The 21,410-nt window shown below is 33.1% G+C and overlaps 1 protein-coding gene across 6 annotated transcripts in view; it reads left to right on the forward strand.

Annotated features, from left to right (window-relative positions):
* Positions 1–21,410, forward strand: part of LOC113492093 (cGMP-dependent protein kinase, isozyme 2 forms cD4/T1/T3A/T3B-like) — a 93,249-nt gene that overhangs the window by 40,506 nt on the left and 31,333 nt on the right. For 2 of the 6 annotated variants that reach the window (XM_026869421.1, XM_026869411.1), the window contains exon 3: positions 11,749–11,915. In XM_026869421.1, coding sequence (XP_026725222.1) covers positions 11,749–11,915 — 167 coding nt within the window. Of the gene's footprint in view, positions 1–1,121; positions 1,193–6,258; positions 7,374–11,748; positions 11,916–20,706; positions 20,884–21,410 lie in introns of those variants that run through there. The other 4 variants (XM_026869438.1, XM_026869445.1, XM_026869430.1 and 1 more) reach the window with 4 other exon arrangements.

Genomic DNA, 21,410 nt, shown 5'->3' on the forward strand with positions numbered 1-21,410 from the left:
AAGTCATTTGGACAAGGACGATAAGAATTTCGGTGACCAATGGCGTAACTCTATCATGTCTAGAATATTCCGATTGTATAATTTTAATATAGACATAGGGTTAAGGAAAGAGCTATTACTGTTTTCCTTTTAAAATGTTCGATACTGCCACGTTGTCATTTGTAAGTTAGGACCACTTAATTAATGATAGAAATAAATTTCACTAACCGATTGTCCGCCAATTTTCTACCAAGTACTTAGATACGATTTGAGTTGAAAAATCTTGCTTACTTACTTAAATTATGACATTTTATAGTCAAGTAAACTATTAAATTACTCATGCTACAAGGAAAGGTGACCGTAAGGTGAAAGCTAAAGCTGGGATTAATATTAAGATTCACGACTCTAGTTTAGTACTTATGGATTTGCCCAAAATTAAACAGTCGCTTCTTCATAGAGAAAAAGTGAGCAATACCGTTACAATGGCAAAATGTTTTACATAATCATTAGCATTAACATGTCAAGCATCCAAATAAATAAGTTTCAGGATTTAACAATCGACATCTAATTCTTGTGTATTCTCAATGTTGTCACGAAATTCTTGAAACACTTTCATGCCAGTTGCCTTTACAGTATTCAATGACTCTACAATATTTGCATTCCAGAATTCACTGCTCACCAAGCCATAATTACCTATACCTACAATATTTACAGTTTGATAGCGAACATTACAACCAATGAGATCATGTAACTGAAACTTTTGTAAACATTGTCTGATGGAAATGCCCGCCTCACTGAAGATTAACGTCAATTCGTTAACTACGGTATTAAAACATTTCGTCACATCGGACACTAGTAAGGCCCTCAAATTTGCAATTTGACCATGTAAACTACTTAAGCAATTACAGTATACATGACAATTAAAAGTAACGACTTCCACTCGTTAAACAGTCAATCAGGACGACCATAAATTATTCTGATGGCAAACACTTTTATTAATAAGCATTAACATCAATAGTATGTCAACGAATTCATCAGTGGCAATCAAGTTTGTGTAGAGAAGTGAGCGAAGACCGACTACGAGTGTTTTGCTGAGCTGAAGTGGAAATTCGCGTCGTTCCTTACTCACTTGTTCAGTATACACGCGACGCTCAAGCCGGCATAACGTGGCCTGCTGACTACGCGACTGTAATCTCATAAATCGACACCGCATGTTATTCAACTCCTATTCCAAATTAAAATCAAATTGTTTTATTTTTTTCGTAAAAAGCTAGCCAGTGTTGTTTCTGTCTTTAAACTAGTTCGAATCGAAACGTGGAATATTAAGTCTAGTTTTAATAATAAGTGTGAATTTAAGCAAAATGTCCATATTTGTTATAAAATCTCAAGTGACACCCATCAACAAACCAGTAGCGACAAATATGGCGCAGATATATGTTTATGGTCATATTCTTGATCGTGTACAATAAATTTATTGTGTGTGTGATTCTAGTGTTGAGTAAAATAACAATTACCAATTTGTCATTTCATAAATCTTCATGCCGCAGACACATTGAATATATTGGAAATTATATTTTTAGTAACATTGATGACTCCTGTGAGATGTCGAAACAATATATGCCTCATGGGAATTTTGCCTTACATGCAATAAACAAGTGGAGGAAAAATCAAATAACAGTAGTGCTTAAAATATGCATAGCACATGTTATCACATCACAAATAGATTTAAGGTAAAAAGGCTACGAGGATAAATCTAAACCTAGGCTATTTGTCTGAAAGGAAACCATGTAAACTGACTGACAAGTAGATATAGGTATCAAGCTAATTTATACGTTTGTCTATTTTTAATCCAAGATAGAATCTTTCAAATGTTTTAGAACTCAGAAATACATTTAAGTAAGGCATTAATTTTATCGACTTTTATTCAAATAAGCATTTTTAAAAACGATTTCGCAAATATAACTCAAGCAAAGACTTCTAATAAAACAAGCTTGATCGTACGTCAATTCAAAAGCAAAGACCGCAGTTGACGTCCAATCATATGATCATATACAATTGACCAATTATCACCTATTGTTGCTATGACCATTATACATCAGGGATATAATAAACGTCCATCTGATGTAACTTTATAAGTTGTTTATATCGTCCACTGTCTAAGGGCCTTCGATGTCACCTTCTTCATGATTTTCCTCTAAATTCATCCCTTTATTCAGAGGAAACGACTTTCAAGCACTCCTATTTATAACAATGAGGCGCCCAACATTATTGACTGTTTCAACAACTTTTATTGCCATTTCTATAATATTTTTATCGCGGTATAAAATTTTAGTACACATTAAAAAGCTGTAGAAGTGCCCATTCAAAGAGCAGAGGATAATCACAGATGTTTCCGGTTGATTTGCATTCAATACAGACTATTGTGACGCTTACTTATAATGATCTGAGTGAAACCGATCTCTACATAGACAATACGAATGATGATACTAAATAGGTCGAGAAATCTTTTACGACTAGAATATTTTAAGAGTTTTTCTATATGATATGTTCTACTCATAAGATTCTTAAGAGATCTTATAATCAATTATTTAATATTTTGTTCTAAAATACTAAAAATTGTTTTCGTTGACCAGTAAGGCTAGAATTGACTGATAAGTTCTAGGAATGTACTGTTTTTACGAAGTTTTGTTAAATATTTGATAAATGAACTTCTAGAAATGTCCCTAAAACGTCAACTGTGAAATACTTACGTCTGGAATACAGAAATAGCCAGCGTGTTGTCACGCTATTTTTCCAACGGAATGACACCAACCTGAAAACCGTGTTAATTTTTTAACGATCGTGACAGTTGCAGATCTTCTGAAAGCACAATATATGTCAAGGCTTCGCGAAATTATACCTCAGATTCTTTTAATTATCTACCACCAAATAAGTATTCGGAAAATGTGAATGTTTTAATAGAAACACCTGTAGCTAACGTTTCGGCGTCCGACCTTAGATTATTTTGGAATCCGATTCTCCAGCTAGATCGCTCACACGTAAATATTTGTTTAGACTGAACCAAATATAGGTATCATAAATATTTGTTGCTGTTTTCTTAGAAAATGTTGATCGAATTTGCGGATAAATGATTTAGGTGAAACCAGTGGAAATATTGTTTGGTAATTTTGAGTTCTAACGTACCTTATATTTCTTTTACGTAATTTCTATGATACCGACGCAATAGAGGAAAATAGTGTAAAATCTCACTATAAAAATACGTTTTATAATTTTCCCATCAATTAAAATGCAATAACAAACACATTTATTAAAAACCCCATTGGAATTACCTTATAGGCACCCAAGTATACTCGTAGAAAACCGTCGTCTTATTTCATGCCTCGTCGCTTATTTTCGTCAATTCATATCGTTCTATATTTCGGCTGAAGGCAATTTCGATAAAATCAATAAAAGTATTACTGTGTGTTATGCATGATGTTATGTTATAAATATGATACAATTACGCCATAAGGCTGCGCTTAATCTAATGCTTTCGGTAGTTTCAACTCTGTCGTGATAACGTCAAACGCCGTAAATAGCATTAGCCTGTAGTTTGTCAACTTTAGCCGAACTGAATTAAGGTTTGATACATACAAAAAATTTTCCTGCTTTCTCTTTATTTTACCGTTTTTTTTGGGCAATCAGAACAACCGTTCAACTTTTCGGTTTTATTAATAAGGAAATCTAAATGAAAGATAATATTAACGTTTGCTACTTTTAATTTACTTTTTAGTCAATTTTACTGTTTATACCACTCATTTTGCTAAGCATAATAGTGCTGCTATTTCTTCCGTTTCTCAAGAATAGTCGAATTTGGTTTTATGGTAACTTATCTAGCTATATTTACTCCAAAACTCACTTTATCTGTAACATCTACGCCGAAAATACATTTTTTATTGTCGAAACATTTTATCACAATTGCCCCTAAACATCTGAACGTAGCCTTAATGTAACCGCTGTGACGTAAATGCCCTGATGAAGATTATCGGCCTTTAGATAAAATTAAATAACTTTTGCGTAATGACGCTCGCTAAACAGATTTTCCAGTATATTTATAGCTGCCAGTTTATTACTATGTGATACCAATTATTCATCATCATTATGACAAACAACACTTTTTAGTACCTACACCTTCAGTAAATGGGTATAACTCGACCGGTGTTTTCAAAGGTAGACGGTGTCCAAAAAGGTACAAAGTTGACATAATCTTTAAGCCTTAAATTTTGAATTCATACGCCCTGAACACTTCGGTTATGACCTTCGGTTATAACAACTTTTAGGCAGCTGATTAGCTTCAGTAAAATCTGAAACTGGGACCAACTCTTAGTCAGAGAGGTCAGGAGGTATTTGTATAACAGGGATATAGGAAAATTCAGGACAAAGTTTTAATAAAGTATCTAAATGGTGACATCAATCCTGTTTGACTGGCCCTTTGGTCTAGGGTCTATTCGTTCGTAGCCCTGACTGTTATACCGCAGATATATATCGTGGGTTCGATTCCGTCGATACGAGACTAGATGGCATTGTGTAAAAAAAAAATATTATTTATACATATCTCCCAGCTGTTATTCGTTAAACAGTTAAACGACTATAGGTTTTAATAATGGCAAGCCTTTTTTCACCAATGACTATCCTTATTAAAATCCAATATCAGACCGTAAAGATAAAACCTAATTAATTATTCAATGAACTACACTTATTTATAGCAGACAAAATAAATCTTTAATCAGTTTCGAATACAAACGTTATTCTTGTTCCAATTTATCAGAGTGGGCTTGTTTTATCATTTGGCCAGACGATAAATGATTTCATTAAGATAAATTTTATTGAGTTATAAATAATTGGATGGGTTATTTGCTATGACGATGGGAAATGTTTATCATAGGGTTAATACATGATCGCTATTAGCTAAATTACCAGTTGTATTCATTCGTACTTCTACTTGTTTATCAAATCTAGTTTTTTAGTGACTAGTGTGAATTGCTTAGTCAAGAATGTTAGAAGGCAATTTATTTTGTGTTGTCAAAGCAAATTGTACCTACTGCTTTATTTAAAAAGTTGCAGAATTGTGATTCAAGTATAATATGAAATATGACAACGTTTAATCTAGATACAGCGCGTCTGCAAATTATGAATTAAATAACAAAATTACATATTAATAGTTCAGTTTTACGAATTCTCGCTCCACATTCATAATTGCGTTTAGATGTTAAGTTTACAACAAAAATATTGATATTAGGATTAATGTGGCAGAACACTCTGGGCTTTGGTCCAAAATTAAACAAACAGGTCTAGGTCAACTTTTGTAGTGTACGATTATTAGCCGTCGCGTGTTTTTAACATAGACTACATAGATACACACGATTGATGTAAAGAAAACTTGTAATTGATGATGTAACGATAACGATTTATCTTATCAACCAATAAAGATGTTGTGACTCAATAGCTTTTGATACTTGCGCCTCAAAATATTCTTAAGCCGTTAAAATTGTCGGCGCTATTTTTCTATATCTTATCTTGACCCGTTTCCATTCCGATATGTATTATTTCCCTATTATTGTTTGTTCTAAATCCGTTTGGAACTGAATCTATAAATACAGTGTGTGCGGTAACTTTAGCATTATTGTCTTTAACGCTAATACCATCTGTAGTAACATAGCCATGTGTAGAAGCTTCATTATCATTCCTAGAAAAATTGTTGTCAGTTTTCAAATCACGTGTTACATGTTCTCTGAGACCAAGATCGATTACTTTGTCAAGAACATTTGGCAAAATTCTAAGTATGATACTTCACATGCCAGCAATGATGTCATGGTCCAAATAGTCAGTATCAAAAAGTACTGCTGCATTGACCTTATCTGTACTTAGAAAGGCGTTAGCTTCGACCTTTACTAAAATATGTACTGTCACCTACGCTAAGCAACATGCATGTCTACATATGTTGACTTCCTTCTTAAATGTTGCTCAACGTTCAGCCATTCAGGTGTTCATTATTAGGCAGACACAATGGTTGAATGAGAAATGCTGAACATTAATATTAAGCTATGTTAACACATGTCTAAACAACTTGTCATTCTTTGATAAGAAGTTATTGTGATCGATTATGAATGGTCAATGAAATATTTATTTGATAGATGACTTTAGGTATTTGTATGAGAATTTGCGAATATATTTATTTTGTATTATTAAATACCTTATTTTGAATATTATTATACAATGTGCATGTTTCTGTCTGCTACTGCCAATTAAACACAATTAATGTAGCAAAATGATAAATTATCTCCAATTAAGCCTTTATTAATTGACTTGTGTTTCTTGATTGTCTTGTTTCTGATGGTACACTAAAACATTTCAAGGAGACAACGATTAATTCAACTAATTTCACTTCGCGTGTCCTCGCTCGAGGCTCTGAGCTTTAAGCACCAATTCGATACTTACTCTTGAACTATGCACATTTATCAGCGCCATTAATCATGTTTAATGAAAACCAATTAAAACTTAGCCTGATCGAGTCACGGCGTGCACATACTGAAACATATTCCCTACGTGTGTGCGGCGCAAGTCATTGAAAGGTTGACTCACCTACGTACTGACACACTTGGAAAACGAACAATCAGTCGCCACAACTATTAATAAGGCAACGATTCAAATACACGTCAGTCAAAGTTATTGTTATTATGTCTTTAGGCTCAACACTGGCTAGCGAAATCGAATAAAAGGAACGTGGAATTTAAAGTCAAAAACAACATGAAGTGCATTCAATATTTTATCTTTCCGTTGATAGGTGTATTGATTATACGGCAACACTGCTGAGCAGTTTCGTAAAAAATAACGCGATAGTGACATTGAAATCCGATAAATTTATAATGTGGAATTTTAAACAATAAACAAATTTAGAGGAAGTTCTGTGATTCATTTTCGAAAAAAGTGATAAAAATGGCTCAAACTCACACGAAACAGTGTCAAATAGACCATAATTACAAAATGGAGAAGAAATATCTGGAGATGAAACGGCTAGTAATGGAAAAGACGGAGGAACTGAAGAGGAGAGACAAAATAATAGCGTTACTGGAAAATGAAATCGACGAGAAAGACACGACAATACGATATTTAAAAAATGAAATAGACAAGTTTAGACAAGTCGTGAAACCTCTGACGAGACAGCTGATAGACAGGAACAGGAACGGTATAGAGGAAGAAGAATGTTTCGTGATGAAGACGCCTGGTATTGAGAACACCAGAGTGTATCATGTCGGTGAGACCAGATTGAAGAGGACTGCTATATCAGCGGAACCATTGTCCTCACTCACACAGGATTGCGAAATGAAATTAGTGAAGATACCGAAGAGTCATACGTAAGTATTGATCGATATTAAAGAAGTTTGTATTGTCGTAACAAAAAACTATCGTTGATTCGACGAAATGTATTAGACGGTGTATTATATACAGTAGGAAACTATAATGTGGATTTTAAACTAGGAATAAGAAATAAAATCAATGCAATACATATGCTTCTAGCTTCAAAGCGAGTCTATTGTAATTGCGGAAGCGAGAAAGTGCACGACACCGTGAGTACTAGCATCTTACTTCTTCAGTTAAAACAGTTCTGATGCACGAACTCATTTTAATAGTAAGCATACTAAGCCCCAATTCCGCCAATGCCTATGTACGAAATTGAAAATTGAAAATGTTCAAAATTGTTCTAAATTTCAAACGTCGTTCTTATTCATTCGTATTCTACTTAAAACATTTTGATCACTCAAACATTGAGCTATCATTACATTGCCAAAGGGTATTCAGTTCCTGGTCTATATTTAGATACACGAGCGTTTTTTACTGTAAAAAGCTGTCACTATGATCGATATCATAATTCTATTCGGTATAATGCTCTTCACCTTCAAATGAGCAAAAAATACCATGATAAAACCATAGGTCAATTGCACCAATCTCAAACCGGTTTCATAAAAAAAAATCTATAGTAACAGTAGTTACTGGTTTTTAATCATATTAACTTTGTGCTAATCAAATTAATTAGTCTATTTCAATCTTAATTTAATTAATGAATTATCTTATTAATAAACTAAAAGTATATTTATGCCAGACAAAATTTGATTGGCATCGAAACGTTGATGTTGAAAACAGCAAATTCAACGTTAACTGAATGATCATATTTCATCAGAGAAAAAAAATCCACGTATTAACAAGAATTAGACCCCATTATCTTTTGAATTACATTTCTATGAACTTCTAAAACCGTGGGTGACCCTTAGATAGTATATTATAAGTGCTCTAATTCTAATTTAGGATACTTTTTGAAATACTAACTGAATTTAAACGAATCCGTAGAACTTTTGTCCGTAAGTTCGGGAAAAAACAATCGTTGCTTCTTCCTAAACATTTTTATTTACAATGCATCACGTTTACTAATGTCATTCACGTTTTCTTTTGTAAATAGTACTTGGATTATTTACATTTTAATTCAAGTGATTTCATTGGTCACGAATAAGTACTTAGCTCGTGTTTCGTAAGTTTGTTCATCATCCTTGTGTTGTATGTGTTTCGTGTCTTCAGATCTATTTATCTTAGTTTCGACCGTGGCTTTGTAACCTCAACGTCAAGATTCGTCTTGCTTAGACAGATTAATTGCATAGGTTGGAGTTTCAAAACAAAGTCATCATTGAACGAAATCTTTACTTTGAATTTAAAAAGTTTTTGTTAATTTTAATTCTTGATATATAATATGAAATTCAATAACGATAATTACAATTTCATTTTTTTTTTTATATTCCTTATTAGTTTATTATGATTAGCTCTCCTAACACCACGTTTTCAAGTTCTATTACGGTGAGGAAAAGAGATGCCATTCTATATAGCATCTTGCTATCACGCTTACACAACCATTACAATATTTCTTTAAGTCGTCATAGAGACCCTCTGAAAATATTTTCTACGTTATTATGTCATTGGCAAGTTGAATCTTTATTTCCTTTACCTCTTTAGGCAAATAGTCACATTAATGGCACTTATTTGTATAAACAAAATCATCACATGAACACAATTAAGGCTTTAAACAACAGAAAATAAATTTTAAATTAAAACATACGAAACGTCACCCTTATACGACATCCAAGCATCCTATCCAAACAATATTTCAAATCAGACTGCACTACAACAGTCATTTAGTACGACAAGTTGTATCGATACAAAACGTCATCGATCAATCAAGGTAGTGATTGAATTTCTTCTCAGTACAGCCATCGTAAGGCATTCGCAAGGCCGACGTGTGTTAGCCGGTGTGCCTTCGTGATCCCATTTGGTATAATTACGTTTGAACTTTATGTGACACCTGGCCTCGCCAACGGCACTGGGTTCAATTTTTTTTGTAGCTTAAATTTATCGCTGCTTAGATTTTTTGGGTATGCACGAGTAAGGATTGGAAGCAGATGGATTGCCAAGTTGCTTGTTATTGTAATAGGTTTCGTGAAGCGCATTCATAATTATTTAATAATGGTTTAGTAATTCGTATTTATAGGGAGAGTCCGACTAGTTTTCATTCATCAGTATCAAAAAGTATACTAGAGTTATTAAAAAGTTTTGCACTATTTAAATACTTTAAATATGGAACTCTAAAATTCGTGAATAGCATTATTACCTTATTACCAAGCTTGCCAAAAACCATTTTTATGGGATGTTTCGCATTCATTATTTCATTATTTCTCGGAAGAATATTTCGATAGTTCGCTACATTTACGCAATATTTTGTCAATAAAGTGAATGACGCTAATAATAGAATCTATTGTTATCTTTTGTACCTTTTAATAAAGAGTCGTCTAGAATTTAAATGAAGTGTCTTTAAGTAGATAATACCTGCACTTAATTGGACACTTGTAATGATTAGGTAGCTTTGTTTGAACGGCTCTTAATTTACCATCCATTTTTGGTATTTACAAATAACATAAATAAAAAAAATGTACGACTTTCTGTCTTAGTGTAGCAGTTAAACGCTTGAAACATTTTCAATACGATTTTATCATTTGCAAAGGGGTTTTCTAGCAAAAGGTTCTACCAAAATCCGTCCAGACATTTTAAAAATCTCTTTTCTAAGAGATTTGTTTTTGGTTTTTTGACTGCTAGGTATACGTGGCCGTTTGTGTCGCCGCATTTTTCATTTTTCTATTATTTATTATTTTACGTCATTTTATATCTCAACATATATCTTTTTATAAATAAACTAGTCACCGTTTACACCATGTCCTTCTTACCCGGTAATATCATAGTTTCATCATAGACAGGCGTTAGGTATGCTTTATGATACTAATTTGCTGTAATAATTTTAAGGTTATTGCCATAAAGTTGATAGCTTGATAGCCCACTTATAATGTACCTTGTATTGATAACTATGGGAAGTATTTTCTTATGATAAATTGACCATTACGCATGACGCTGTCCATTTAGATAATATTTATGTTTTGTTTGTATCAGACTTAAATAGTTTGTTTTGGAGTGGTCAATGATGGTTGCAAATGATTGCTGAAATTGATTCTGTCAGATTCCGATTTTATGTAGATATTCAATTTGTTAATGTCTTAATGTGAGTCAGAAGTGCGAATTTAGGTTTCATTCTTTAAAAGGTTACCCTAACTAATTACAGTTTTCAATCACTGGTAACTAATGATTTTTTTCAACAACTAAATAGACTAGTGTTACTTACTAAAAATGAGATATAATTAGAATTCGTTTCAGATTTTAAATAAGACAATTATCTCCAGATTAGGAAAAAAATAATATTCTATTTTCATCGTAGGGATTTCTAATCAACTGACTTTGTAGTTTGTTTTCAACATTTCTAGTATTCATGATAGTTTATAAGGTGCACCTGTACCACCTCAGTCTGTATTCTATAATAAACGCGGAAATAGCAAACTGTTATGGTTGACTGAATACGGATGAAATTTGGCACAGATGCAGTTAGTCATTACGAACAGCGCAATGCTAAATTTCGTCGAAAGCAATTTTATGGATGCATTCCTTCCTAGCACACAGGGTGGTGCTTATGTAGCGTACTTGTGTATTATACACCTAGGTATATTAAATGCTAACTTTATGGATGGGATGGGGCTCGTTTTCCCCGGACACTGCTCTGGTGTCTCCTGTCTCCTGAGGCATAAAGCCTCAAAACAGTATCGTCGTTTTAAAAAATGTAATCTCGTCATTAAATCCAAAAAATGGCACCATAATATTTTCGTCCCGTGGCCCAAAGCTGGTAGTGCCTATGAATGTTGTACCTATACATATTCATCTGTAAAAAAGTGGGCATGCCCTGCCCAGCAACGGGATGAACTTAAAAAAAGTATTGCTAATATTTAGCTATTTAAGGCACATGGTTAGGTTACAAATGTTTACAAGTGCATTGTTGTGAACAATATGTAGGAAACGGTACACATAGGTTACGTGAGAACGCAAAAGGCGATAAGGTTCAGCTTAATTTGTGTAAAAGAATGCGAATAAAGAATTTTAATGAACCCTGAAGATCATAATAGGCGGTAATGAAAACCCCAAAAAAATAATAATTTGTGAGGATTTGCCTGAACCACGCGACAAAAATTTTTTGTAATTTTTATTTAAGTACATCATAAAATGTGAATAAGTATTATAACCTAAATCCTGTTGTTATAATATACGGCTTGCTATTACTTACTTTACAATTAATTTCATGTTTTCCTGTTACAGATCCCGGGAACTAATAAAAGGGGCTATCTTGGACAATGACTTCATGAAGAATCTTGAAATGACGCAGATCCGCGAAATCGTAGACTGCATGTATCCTGTTGAGTATGCGGCTGGTAGCCTCATCATCAAAGAAGGCGATGTTGGCAGTATTGTGTACGTTATGGAAGGTAAGACATTTTTAAATTTTATGACCGCCATCTAATGTACAATAGCGTTACTAAATCTCGAACTAGTGACATCTAGTGTCAAATAGCAGAAGCTTTACAGTGTGGTTGAGCCTACTCCTCTAGCTAGTTACGGTTCAAACTGATAGATGTCGCTTTCAATTATTTCTATAGCTGAAATGTAGATGGCGTAGTTAAAGCAGTGTGTCTACTAGATAGTAGATGGCGCTGTTTAAAAGTTTGTTGGATAGTCCAGTTAGAAAATTAAATATTAATATTGTATTGGTGTTACTATTGCACACAAGATGTCGTTTCACTATTTTGTAATTATTTTTGTATAATGCTTTGTGAGTTTACGGGTTTTACAGCGATGTGTGCCGTAATATTTTTTGTGCCGACTATTTTTTTTTAAATCGAATAATACGGGTTTACCGACAAGAGTTTAGATTAAGTACGAATAGTAAATTTCTATGAATATAAAATCTCAATTAAGTGGAAAATCAACCAATAAAGGAATTACCTACTGACACTACTAAAAATATCAAGCATCTAACTGACCCACTTTCATAACAAGAAATTAAGACAGGATACAAACTTTGTTAACATGCATAAAACACATTGTTTAAACAAACCAAGTATCTAAGTAACAACTATATTTAAACGACACTCATCCGGCGAAATTCGTTAAACAGCGACTTGTCAATGGTGTTTAGATTAGCCAACATAGTCATATTCTTAGTTACCAGTCAAGTAGACACTTTGATACTTTCCCTGAGCGAACTCGAGAAAGCGGAAAAGCAGCTGCCGCGCACCTGCGACTTTTCCTGACTGCTCATACGATATGTGCACACGTGATAGTACGTACTAGGCACTTACCTACAGGATTGATACTGACAGGGTGATAACATAGTGCACAGATAGTTTGATTATGGCTGTATTACCTCTTTTACAGTTTAAAACTGAGGTCTATTGATTCATTATTTAGACTTTAAGTAGTATACTGTACAGTGAATAAGCAATATTTTAGGTTTATTAACATTAATCAGTCCGTCGAAGTGTACTTTTATGATGAAAATTTTTAATTTTAATATTTTTAATACTATTATTTTTTGGAGCTAATAAGCTATCCGTCCTCCTGGGTCACTAGGAGGGTGGATAGTTTATTAAATAAGCAGTGTGTCAAAATTGTACGATGTCTGTTACAAAACATTCTGAATTAAAATAAAATATTTGAACTAAAAGTATCTGTTGTTTTTTCTCTTAATTACAAATATTTTGTAACTCTATATTAACTGTGAAGGTTTGAGTTTCATGGCTTAATTTCATTTTATTCGGTGTGATAACAATAATTAAAAAAAAAATCTGTTGAGAATATCTGTTTTACAAATGTTTTGCCGAAAACTATACACTGCACTATATACGCATATACTCAATATCACTTTCTTCAAATTAATTGTTTTTTATTTTGTTAATAACCTTGAAGTGTAATTAATTAGCCAGATAATAGTAAAAACAGCCTCGAAATATTACCTGTCTGATGTAGGTTACTTAACGAGTACTAAAAAATGTATTCGGTAATTATCCTCTTTGACTAACTGCTTTATTTGTACTACTACTATTACTTACTATCAAATAACTACAATTATCACAGTTAGTGTTAATTAAACCACACCTCTAATAGTTTAAAATTGCGTAAGGTAATGCTCACTACCGTTACAATAGTAAAAAATACATTATATCATTAAAAGTTAATCACTGTAAAAACAAGAACAACATCATTGTTTTTGTGCCAAATCTTTAAAAAGTTACGTAATTAAAAAAAATCTCTGCTTACCTAATACTTAGTGTTACAAAAACAGAATAGTTTGTATGTATTTAGGTTTCTTTGAGATATTTTTAGCTTTGCAATAACGAAACGAGTTTTTTGTATCCTAGTGAAATCATAGCGTCAAATATAGACAAAGGTCAAATCATTCTATTAGAGCCCTTTTTTAAGACCCTTTTTCTGAACTCCGAATCTTGCAATTAGCCCTTACAGCTACATTATATAGCTCACAGCTCGTAAATATTTTTCACGTCCCTTAAATCCACTCCCATCATGATTATAATTAAATATTTGACCAAGAAATAAACTAAATTACAACTCACGTGGGTAACTACACTTTTTTTCTATTTTATTGTACGCTTAGCATGCTAAAGCAATCGCTATTATATTATATCTTGATCAAAGAGAATATTGTTATAATAAGTTAACTATGAATTAGCTCTCTAAATTATCGGTACTAAAATAGTGTTTAGTTCGTCGCCGCGTCGGTATTCAAAAGTATGTTCAAATCACTTTCAATCATGTCTTGACACTTGTGGTTATAAGTTGAAGGCAATACTTGTTTGGAATTATCCTGCGGGTATCGACTTCCATATCTGAATATGAGTTTCAGTGAGTTACAGCCAGGTGAAGCTAGATGAATAAATCTTTTTCAAAAAGGGGGGAATTAACTATCGATTTATTTAAGTGAAGAATTAGAATTAAATTACTACTAACTACTGAACTTCTTAATAACTGTCAAACAATGTTTTAAATCGTTTTATAGTTAACTTGATTAAATTACACATTGATACTATAGCATATTTATTTTACGTCCAAGATTTTTTTTCTTAAAAACAGTCTTAAATCGAGAAGAAATACATTTTTAGAATAACTCAAGTACATGAGAGAGAATGTTTATTATCTATTAAACATCCCTAACTCACGCGTATTTATCGGGATAACCCGACTAGTTTCGGACCCAACTGGAGTGCCTATGAATACATAAGTAAAGCATTTTAAATATTTTTTTTCGATATTTTTGTTACATACTTACCATCTCTGGAGTTTCCACAATTTATAACTACAGAAAAGTATTTTCTATAAACGACCTTCATTGAATTTATATATTTCTCATAATAATATATTATTACAACAGAATGCGTCAATATAATGATTCATTAAACAAGCAACTACAAGACCTCACGTGCCTTTTAGCAAACATTCTGTTATTTCAAAACCTTGACATTAAAAGATATGGTTACTTCAAAAAATGAGCGGAACCTAATTAAGTATGTCTAAATTTAGGCAATCTACAGTCTAAACTAATATTAGCTGACCCGGCAACTGTTTGCCTTATCCCAAAATAATCGTGTATTTTTGAAGAGGGTCACCCTAATTTCTATGGATGTTTAAACAGCCTAAGAACATGTCTTATTCCTTCTAAGTAAACCAAAAAAAAAAACTGTTAAGCACCTTCAGGAGTTTGAAAACAAACATCAATTTGATTTACGGGTTACAAGAAGAGCTCTCTGTCATTCTGTCCATCTGTTACCTACTGTAAAATTGTATTGTATCATGATGAGAGACCGCTATAACTCTTTGGAGATTTTTTAAATATTAATAACTAAATAATAACACTTTGAGGCTAATTATAATATATTGAAGGCCAATAATGTGCTTCTACTTCTTCTACCGCAAGAGATATTAATGTCAACTGAATTTTATATATATACAATATTAGTATCTTGCTACCCGTTTTATTACCGGACAAACATAACAAGCGACACTGGTCATTGAAACGAAGAATAATAAAACGAATCATAAAGCTAGTTGTTGCTAAATGTTAAACACAAGGTAAACTATTATTATTTAATTGATTCCGAGTAAATAATGTCACTGAATGCGTTATATAACTATGTGCAATCATTTTCTAAGATTTTATTAGCTGTTTCTTAAATGGGTATTACTACATCGACTTCGTCACGTGATTTTATTGAGGAATTGGTATTACTAAATTATTTAAGATCATTTATACTTATAGTTCTCCGTAACTCTACGTAGGTTAAATACTTTTTATATAGAAGAAGAAACGAGTCTTTTTCATAAAAGCTATGGCATCGTAAATAAACCCATTCTCGACACAATTGATGATTTCTAGCAACGGAAACTAGTCAAAGAGAGCAAAAAGCGATTGGTCCGGTTAACTTGGTACACGGTTACGAAATGTACAAAAAGTTGTGATTGTACCGACAATGCGTGATCGGACGCCGGCCTTGACAGACAGACAATCGAGACCTTGTCGACTTTTTGTTGGCTATAATGGGTGACGTTACTCCCGGCTTATGGTCGACCAAACTATTCAAAGTGAAAGTGAAGAGCAGATGTGTGTAATTTTCCCTGCGATGCCGATGAACGATGCCAGAATTGCAGGGTTCACACTGTTCGTAGTCAGTCTTGCGATACACAATTTCAATACAAGTTTCATAAACGATTTCCAAGTCCGTTTAGAAACGTAATATCGTGTCTTTAATCGTTTGTGGAGTTTCATTTCAATTATGAACAGTAGCATCAGGCAATAAAACAACAATATTTTCTTTGACAACCTTGTGAAACGACTTGTATGTTCTATGTATAGGTACTATAAATGAAGTAGTGAAGTACTTGACAAGTATTTGTAAACATAGACAAGTGGTTCCTTTAAACATATGTTCAAGTGCTGTAGATGTTCATCCATATGTATTTGCTAAGAATGTTATTGACTTGAAGACGGTTTAGGTAGTATGAACAGAAATAACATAGAGTCTAAAAGCTTAGTGACATATGTTGGTCGAAATTGGGAACAACACTTGCAAAAAATATAAAAATTGAACACCTAACATATTTTAGACATTGATATTTTAGAAAACCCATAGTAGCAATTGACCTAGAAGGCTAAGCATAAAGATATTTTAGTATCAACTTAAAACGTTCATAAAAGAGGAAATCAAATAGATAAATGAAAATTGTCGGTTTTTTATAATGATTTCATGACATATGACACGTACAGTAGAATTATACAAAAAGATCCTAATAGTTTTTCAAGTAGTACATCTAGTTTGGTAATACCATGGTCTTAATCAATTTAAAACGTGGCAGACAAGACTAGGTGACAGATAATAATGATGCCTATTCGGCACGTATGAGGTTGTTACCCCATTTCTTCGAACACGTGTTGACCGACAATGATAAACTTGGACACAGAAATAAACTTAACATTAATGTAAGTAAGTACATTAAGTACATCAATCTCATTCGGAATTCCAAAAACACAAATTAGATTGACGACTTAACAAATACGACAGCAAATAACTAAACCGGAGCAAACGTGATAACATCCTAAAAATTCTGATCCCCATTTCCTAATAACACTAATAATTGACCAACAAAGAAACAAGTAGAATGGAGTTTCTTAGATACATTCCGTGTTTAAGAAACTTCTGAACTGATTTAATAAGTATTTTATCGACAGATAGCTTATCATTTAGCGTGAAAATGCAAGGCTCGCTACACCCCAAACAAATACCAATCTTCAACATGATAATTAAATTCAATTTCGAAGATTCTATCTGCTTTGATGTCACTGACGTCATCGACTGGCTCTCTGATACTATAATTAAATGTATTATGAACATCTTTAATTATGCCGTCTTTGTAATGATAACCAACCATCTGACCCACATTATCATGTTCAATAACGTTATCAACCGAACTGCGTCTTCCTTCACTTGTTTGTTTTGTATTTTTGATAAAACAAAACAAAATTAGATCCAGAAAGTGATCTTGTTTCGGTAATTGTAACTCTTGATATTTTTGTTCTTGGTAATGGTCACTCTGATTGTAATAACGAAAACCAACGTGAATTGATGGCAGCAAATGACTTTACTTAACTTTAACCAGATAATGAAGATGACGATGGCGAAATACATCTGATCTTATGTTCCACAGAAATCACGAACATGGTTACGTTAAGTGCGTACAAAATTGCCTATTCCGAAATTTTACGACACTAGACACATCATACTGACGCAATAGGCAATTTTCCTTTAAGTTCCACTCGCTTATATCCGTCCATTGGCCAACACGACCTTAATGTCTCGAAACATTTGAGTCTATTGTGCGAATCGTCTTAGAATCACGTTTTAATACTGACCCTATTATTACATTAGGATGTGACAGATTATCTAAGTACGTGAGCCGTTAAACAGAACTGACATGCGAAAGAAAAAAATTTAGTTCTCGGGCCCCAATGTGCGATGGAAACGCAAAGATATTTGTGTCCAGTCAAAACCAAATATAGTTTTAGTTGTAATTCTTTGGTTTAGAGGAATTTAGTCTTTATTTCTTGACTTACGAACATGTAACCTAACAAAAATGCATGCTCAGGGAATGCACTTGGTTCACACAGAATAATACCCTGAACTATCAATATTTTGGCGTCATTTGCTGACTTAGAAACGAGATCCCGATGACCAATACCAATTCCAAACATGGCGACAGTATACTTATGTCATCAATCATGGTTACGATAAAATAAGACTCAATGTTACTGGAATTTGGAAAATTAGACTGTGATTTCAAATAGCGTAAGAACGGTAGGTACGCTTTTTTTTCAAAGTTAGGTCATTAAAAACCCCCAAATCCTCATTCAAACTCTTCTTAAAACCAACAAGCATTTCAGAAATCTTGTCGTTCACTGACTGAATAACAATGAAATCGATCTCATTCTTTATCGAGTGCTTTTCAATTAGCGTGTGGTGCATTGTTTATAGTTATTTGTCTCTACGCATGCATTCTGCCTGGCTGGCCATCCGTATCGCGATTTCTCTTAACGATCTGAATACTTCTCGTTATATTTACTCTGAACGTTATTGTGACCCAATTCTGATATTGCCTCTATTAACACTTGTTACAACTGTCTGTTATTTAACAGATGATTATGATTTGGTTTCATAAGTTTAATTATAGCATCATATTATTATGTAAAACAATTCTGTTTTAGGTTAAAACTATATAGAAGATTATTATCGTTAAAGCATTTCTTGTTCATTTATATTAGAATCTATATAAAGACAAACCAATCATTTTATCGCCACATATTACGCAATTATTACCTCATATATTGCACTTATTGGATTGCTATATCAAAGTTGGAGCAGCAAAAACTGTATAACGTTAAAATATTTCTGTAAGAATCAATCACAATTACTTACAAATAAAAAATACCAAACATATCGGCCATTCATTCCGTAATGTAATAAAAATGTGAACGTATTCATTAAGGTCTTAAGGACACCCTTCAGACCAGATACGGGCCGATGACGTCACCCATTGAAAGTGCGTTATATTTAAACTGGGGGAGCATGACTGCATGCTCTTCATTGTTCAATTAGACAAGCCAACGAATGGAGTTAATGCTCGTAAAAGCATCTATTCACTCGTTCCGTCTCGACGATTGTAAACGAAGACAATAACTGGGCTCACTTTAAACTTAGTGAAGACATTTCCATTGAAGATGAGGAATTCAAAGGGGAATTATCAGCATTCATTTAGGATTAAGTAGTCTTAAATATATCGTCAACAATCTTAGTAGAAAAATGGTTTGAAGATTAGAAATCATTAGAATAGAAATGTCTAGTGCTTGAATGAGCTGTTATTATACTAAGAAAATTTCTCTTCGCACTAGTGAGAGAATTCCATCGAGTCATTGCAAAAAAGTGCACCTACAAGTGTTTCATATTTTTAAGAGTCGAGTAGTAAAAGTGAAACCATCAGAGTATTCCCAGCCTTGACCGTCGTAATTGCGTCATAAATGAAATTCGAATAAACATCTTTGATTAGCATTTCTACTTTTACTTGGACTTTCTTTGGCTGTAACCATAATTGCATGTTGTTTTCTTCAATAACTTTATTGATTTTGTTTACTCTATTTATTATTTTCTAAATCTCTGTAACTTTGTTTCTATGCCCCTTTAGTGTATAAATATTGGTAGTTTTTAAAGGAGGTAATAAAAGTAAGACGTGTACGATGATATCTTTATGATGGTTAACGTAGCGGTTATGTTCTGCACCCATTACTGCAAGTTGAGCCAAACAAAGCGAACTAATTGCTATATGAATGATTGTTCTGAAATCTTGGATCATAATAACTACTTTTGAAGAGTTACGTGATTTATTTGCACTGCTAACTTTCTTTTATATTTCGAAAAACTGACTTTAATCAATTTAATATTTTTTGCTCTCATTATTGACAGTCCTGTTTTACCAGTTTAATAAAATGTTGGTAATCGATTTGTTTCTATTTAAATTGATTCGTCATCGATATTTGTAATATTTTTATTTCAAGTTTTAGTTTTATTTATCGATTGTACATAAACACGAGTTTCATTATAATATATTAAAAGTTAGATGAGGTTAAAAAATATGTACTTTATAAAAATAAATGATAACGACCATCAAACAAACAAACTGTTTTATCAATGTACCTTAGGGACTTAGGCTACGTGTTCTGCGTTCTTTTTTAAAACCTAAAATTATAAGAAATAATTTTTTTTTTGTGTAACTTGACAAACTTGACTGTATTTAATGTCAACGTTTTCCAAACAATTATATTATTTCGCCAGTATGAATGAAGCATTGATGTCGTTCAATTGTTTCAGTATTATATCAAGTGTTTAATGTGCATACGTAAAAATGATGATTTTCATACCATTGTCTAGAAATTTAAATCAAGTTAATTCATATCGGCGTTTTATATCGTACTATACTGTTCTACAATATCTCTAGGATCAAAATTAAAAGGTTCACCACCTCGTCCACCTTTTGTGAGCTTGGAGCTTTTATTATTCAGGTAAGTATGCGTTTTGTCTCTGTCTAACGCGTTGTCCGTCTCGCCCGCACGAGCCGTCAGCCGGCTGCGTTTGCGCAGGAGTTGATCGGATCGGAGACCGGAGTAGAGCAGTAAGCGAAGCGGCGCTGACGTGATTGGTCGCCGTGTCGCCGATGTCTCGCGTTCCGAATTTAAAATAGTCGCGATCGAATTCTCTGTGAAAGAAGCGATGTGATTTGTTGATAGTTTTTTTGTTTCGCTATTAAATAATATTGCTGAGACGTTTTCTATTAACTATGGTAAATAATGTGTTGTGTTATTGTGTCAAAACAAAGTGTTTTAGTTTTCGCGGAAGCAGCTGTCGTATCAGTGGGATTTCGGTGGATTAGAAACGTGTATCCATATTCCGAAAAGGATATCGTTCGGATTTTAGATTGTTTAATGTTGCAGCAGAATTTAAATATTACTTGACACTTGAAAGAAATAAAATTTAAACTTAAAATATAAATTAATCATACTATAATATTATGCTCATGAATTTTTATAACCGTCGTGTCCTTTCGTCTGTTTCACGATTTGAAAGTAACGTTTTGGAGGCTCTCATGCACTACAAGGTTATTGCAAGCCAGTCGTATTTGCGTGCACTACCCGTGCCGTGAAAGTATTTCGGAACGTTGTCTTCACTGTGAAGATAATTTAGCATATTAATGTCCGAGACTCAAGCTTTCTTGCCTGTGTTTGGCTAAACAGTATGACATCATCCTCTTGTTAGTCGTCCTTTCAAATTACATCAGAATTGACCATTAATTCTATGCCACCGTTTCTT

This window comes from Trichoplusia ni, chromosome 1 (assembly GCF_003590095.1).
Source record: "Trichoplusia ni isolate ovarian cell line Hi5 chromosome 1, tn1, whole genome shotgun sequence".
Taxonomy (NCBI): Eukaryota; Metazoa; Arthropoda; class Insecta; order Lepidoptera; family Noctuidae; genus Trichoplusia; species Trichoplusia ni.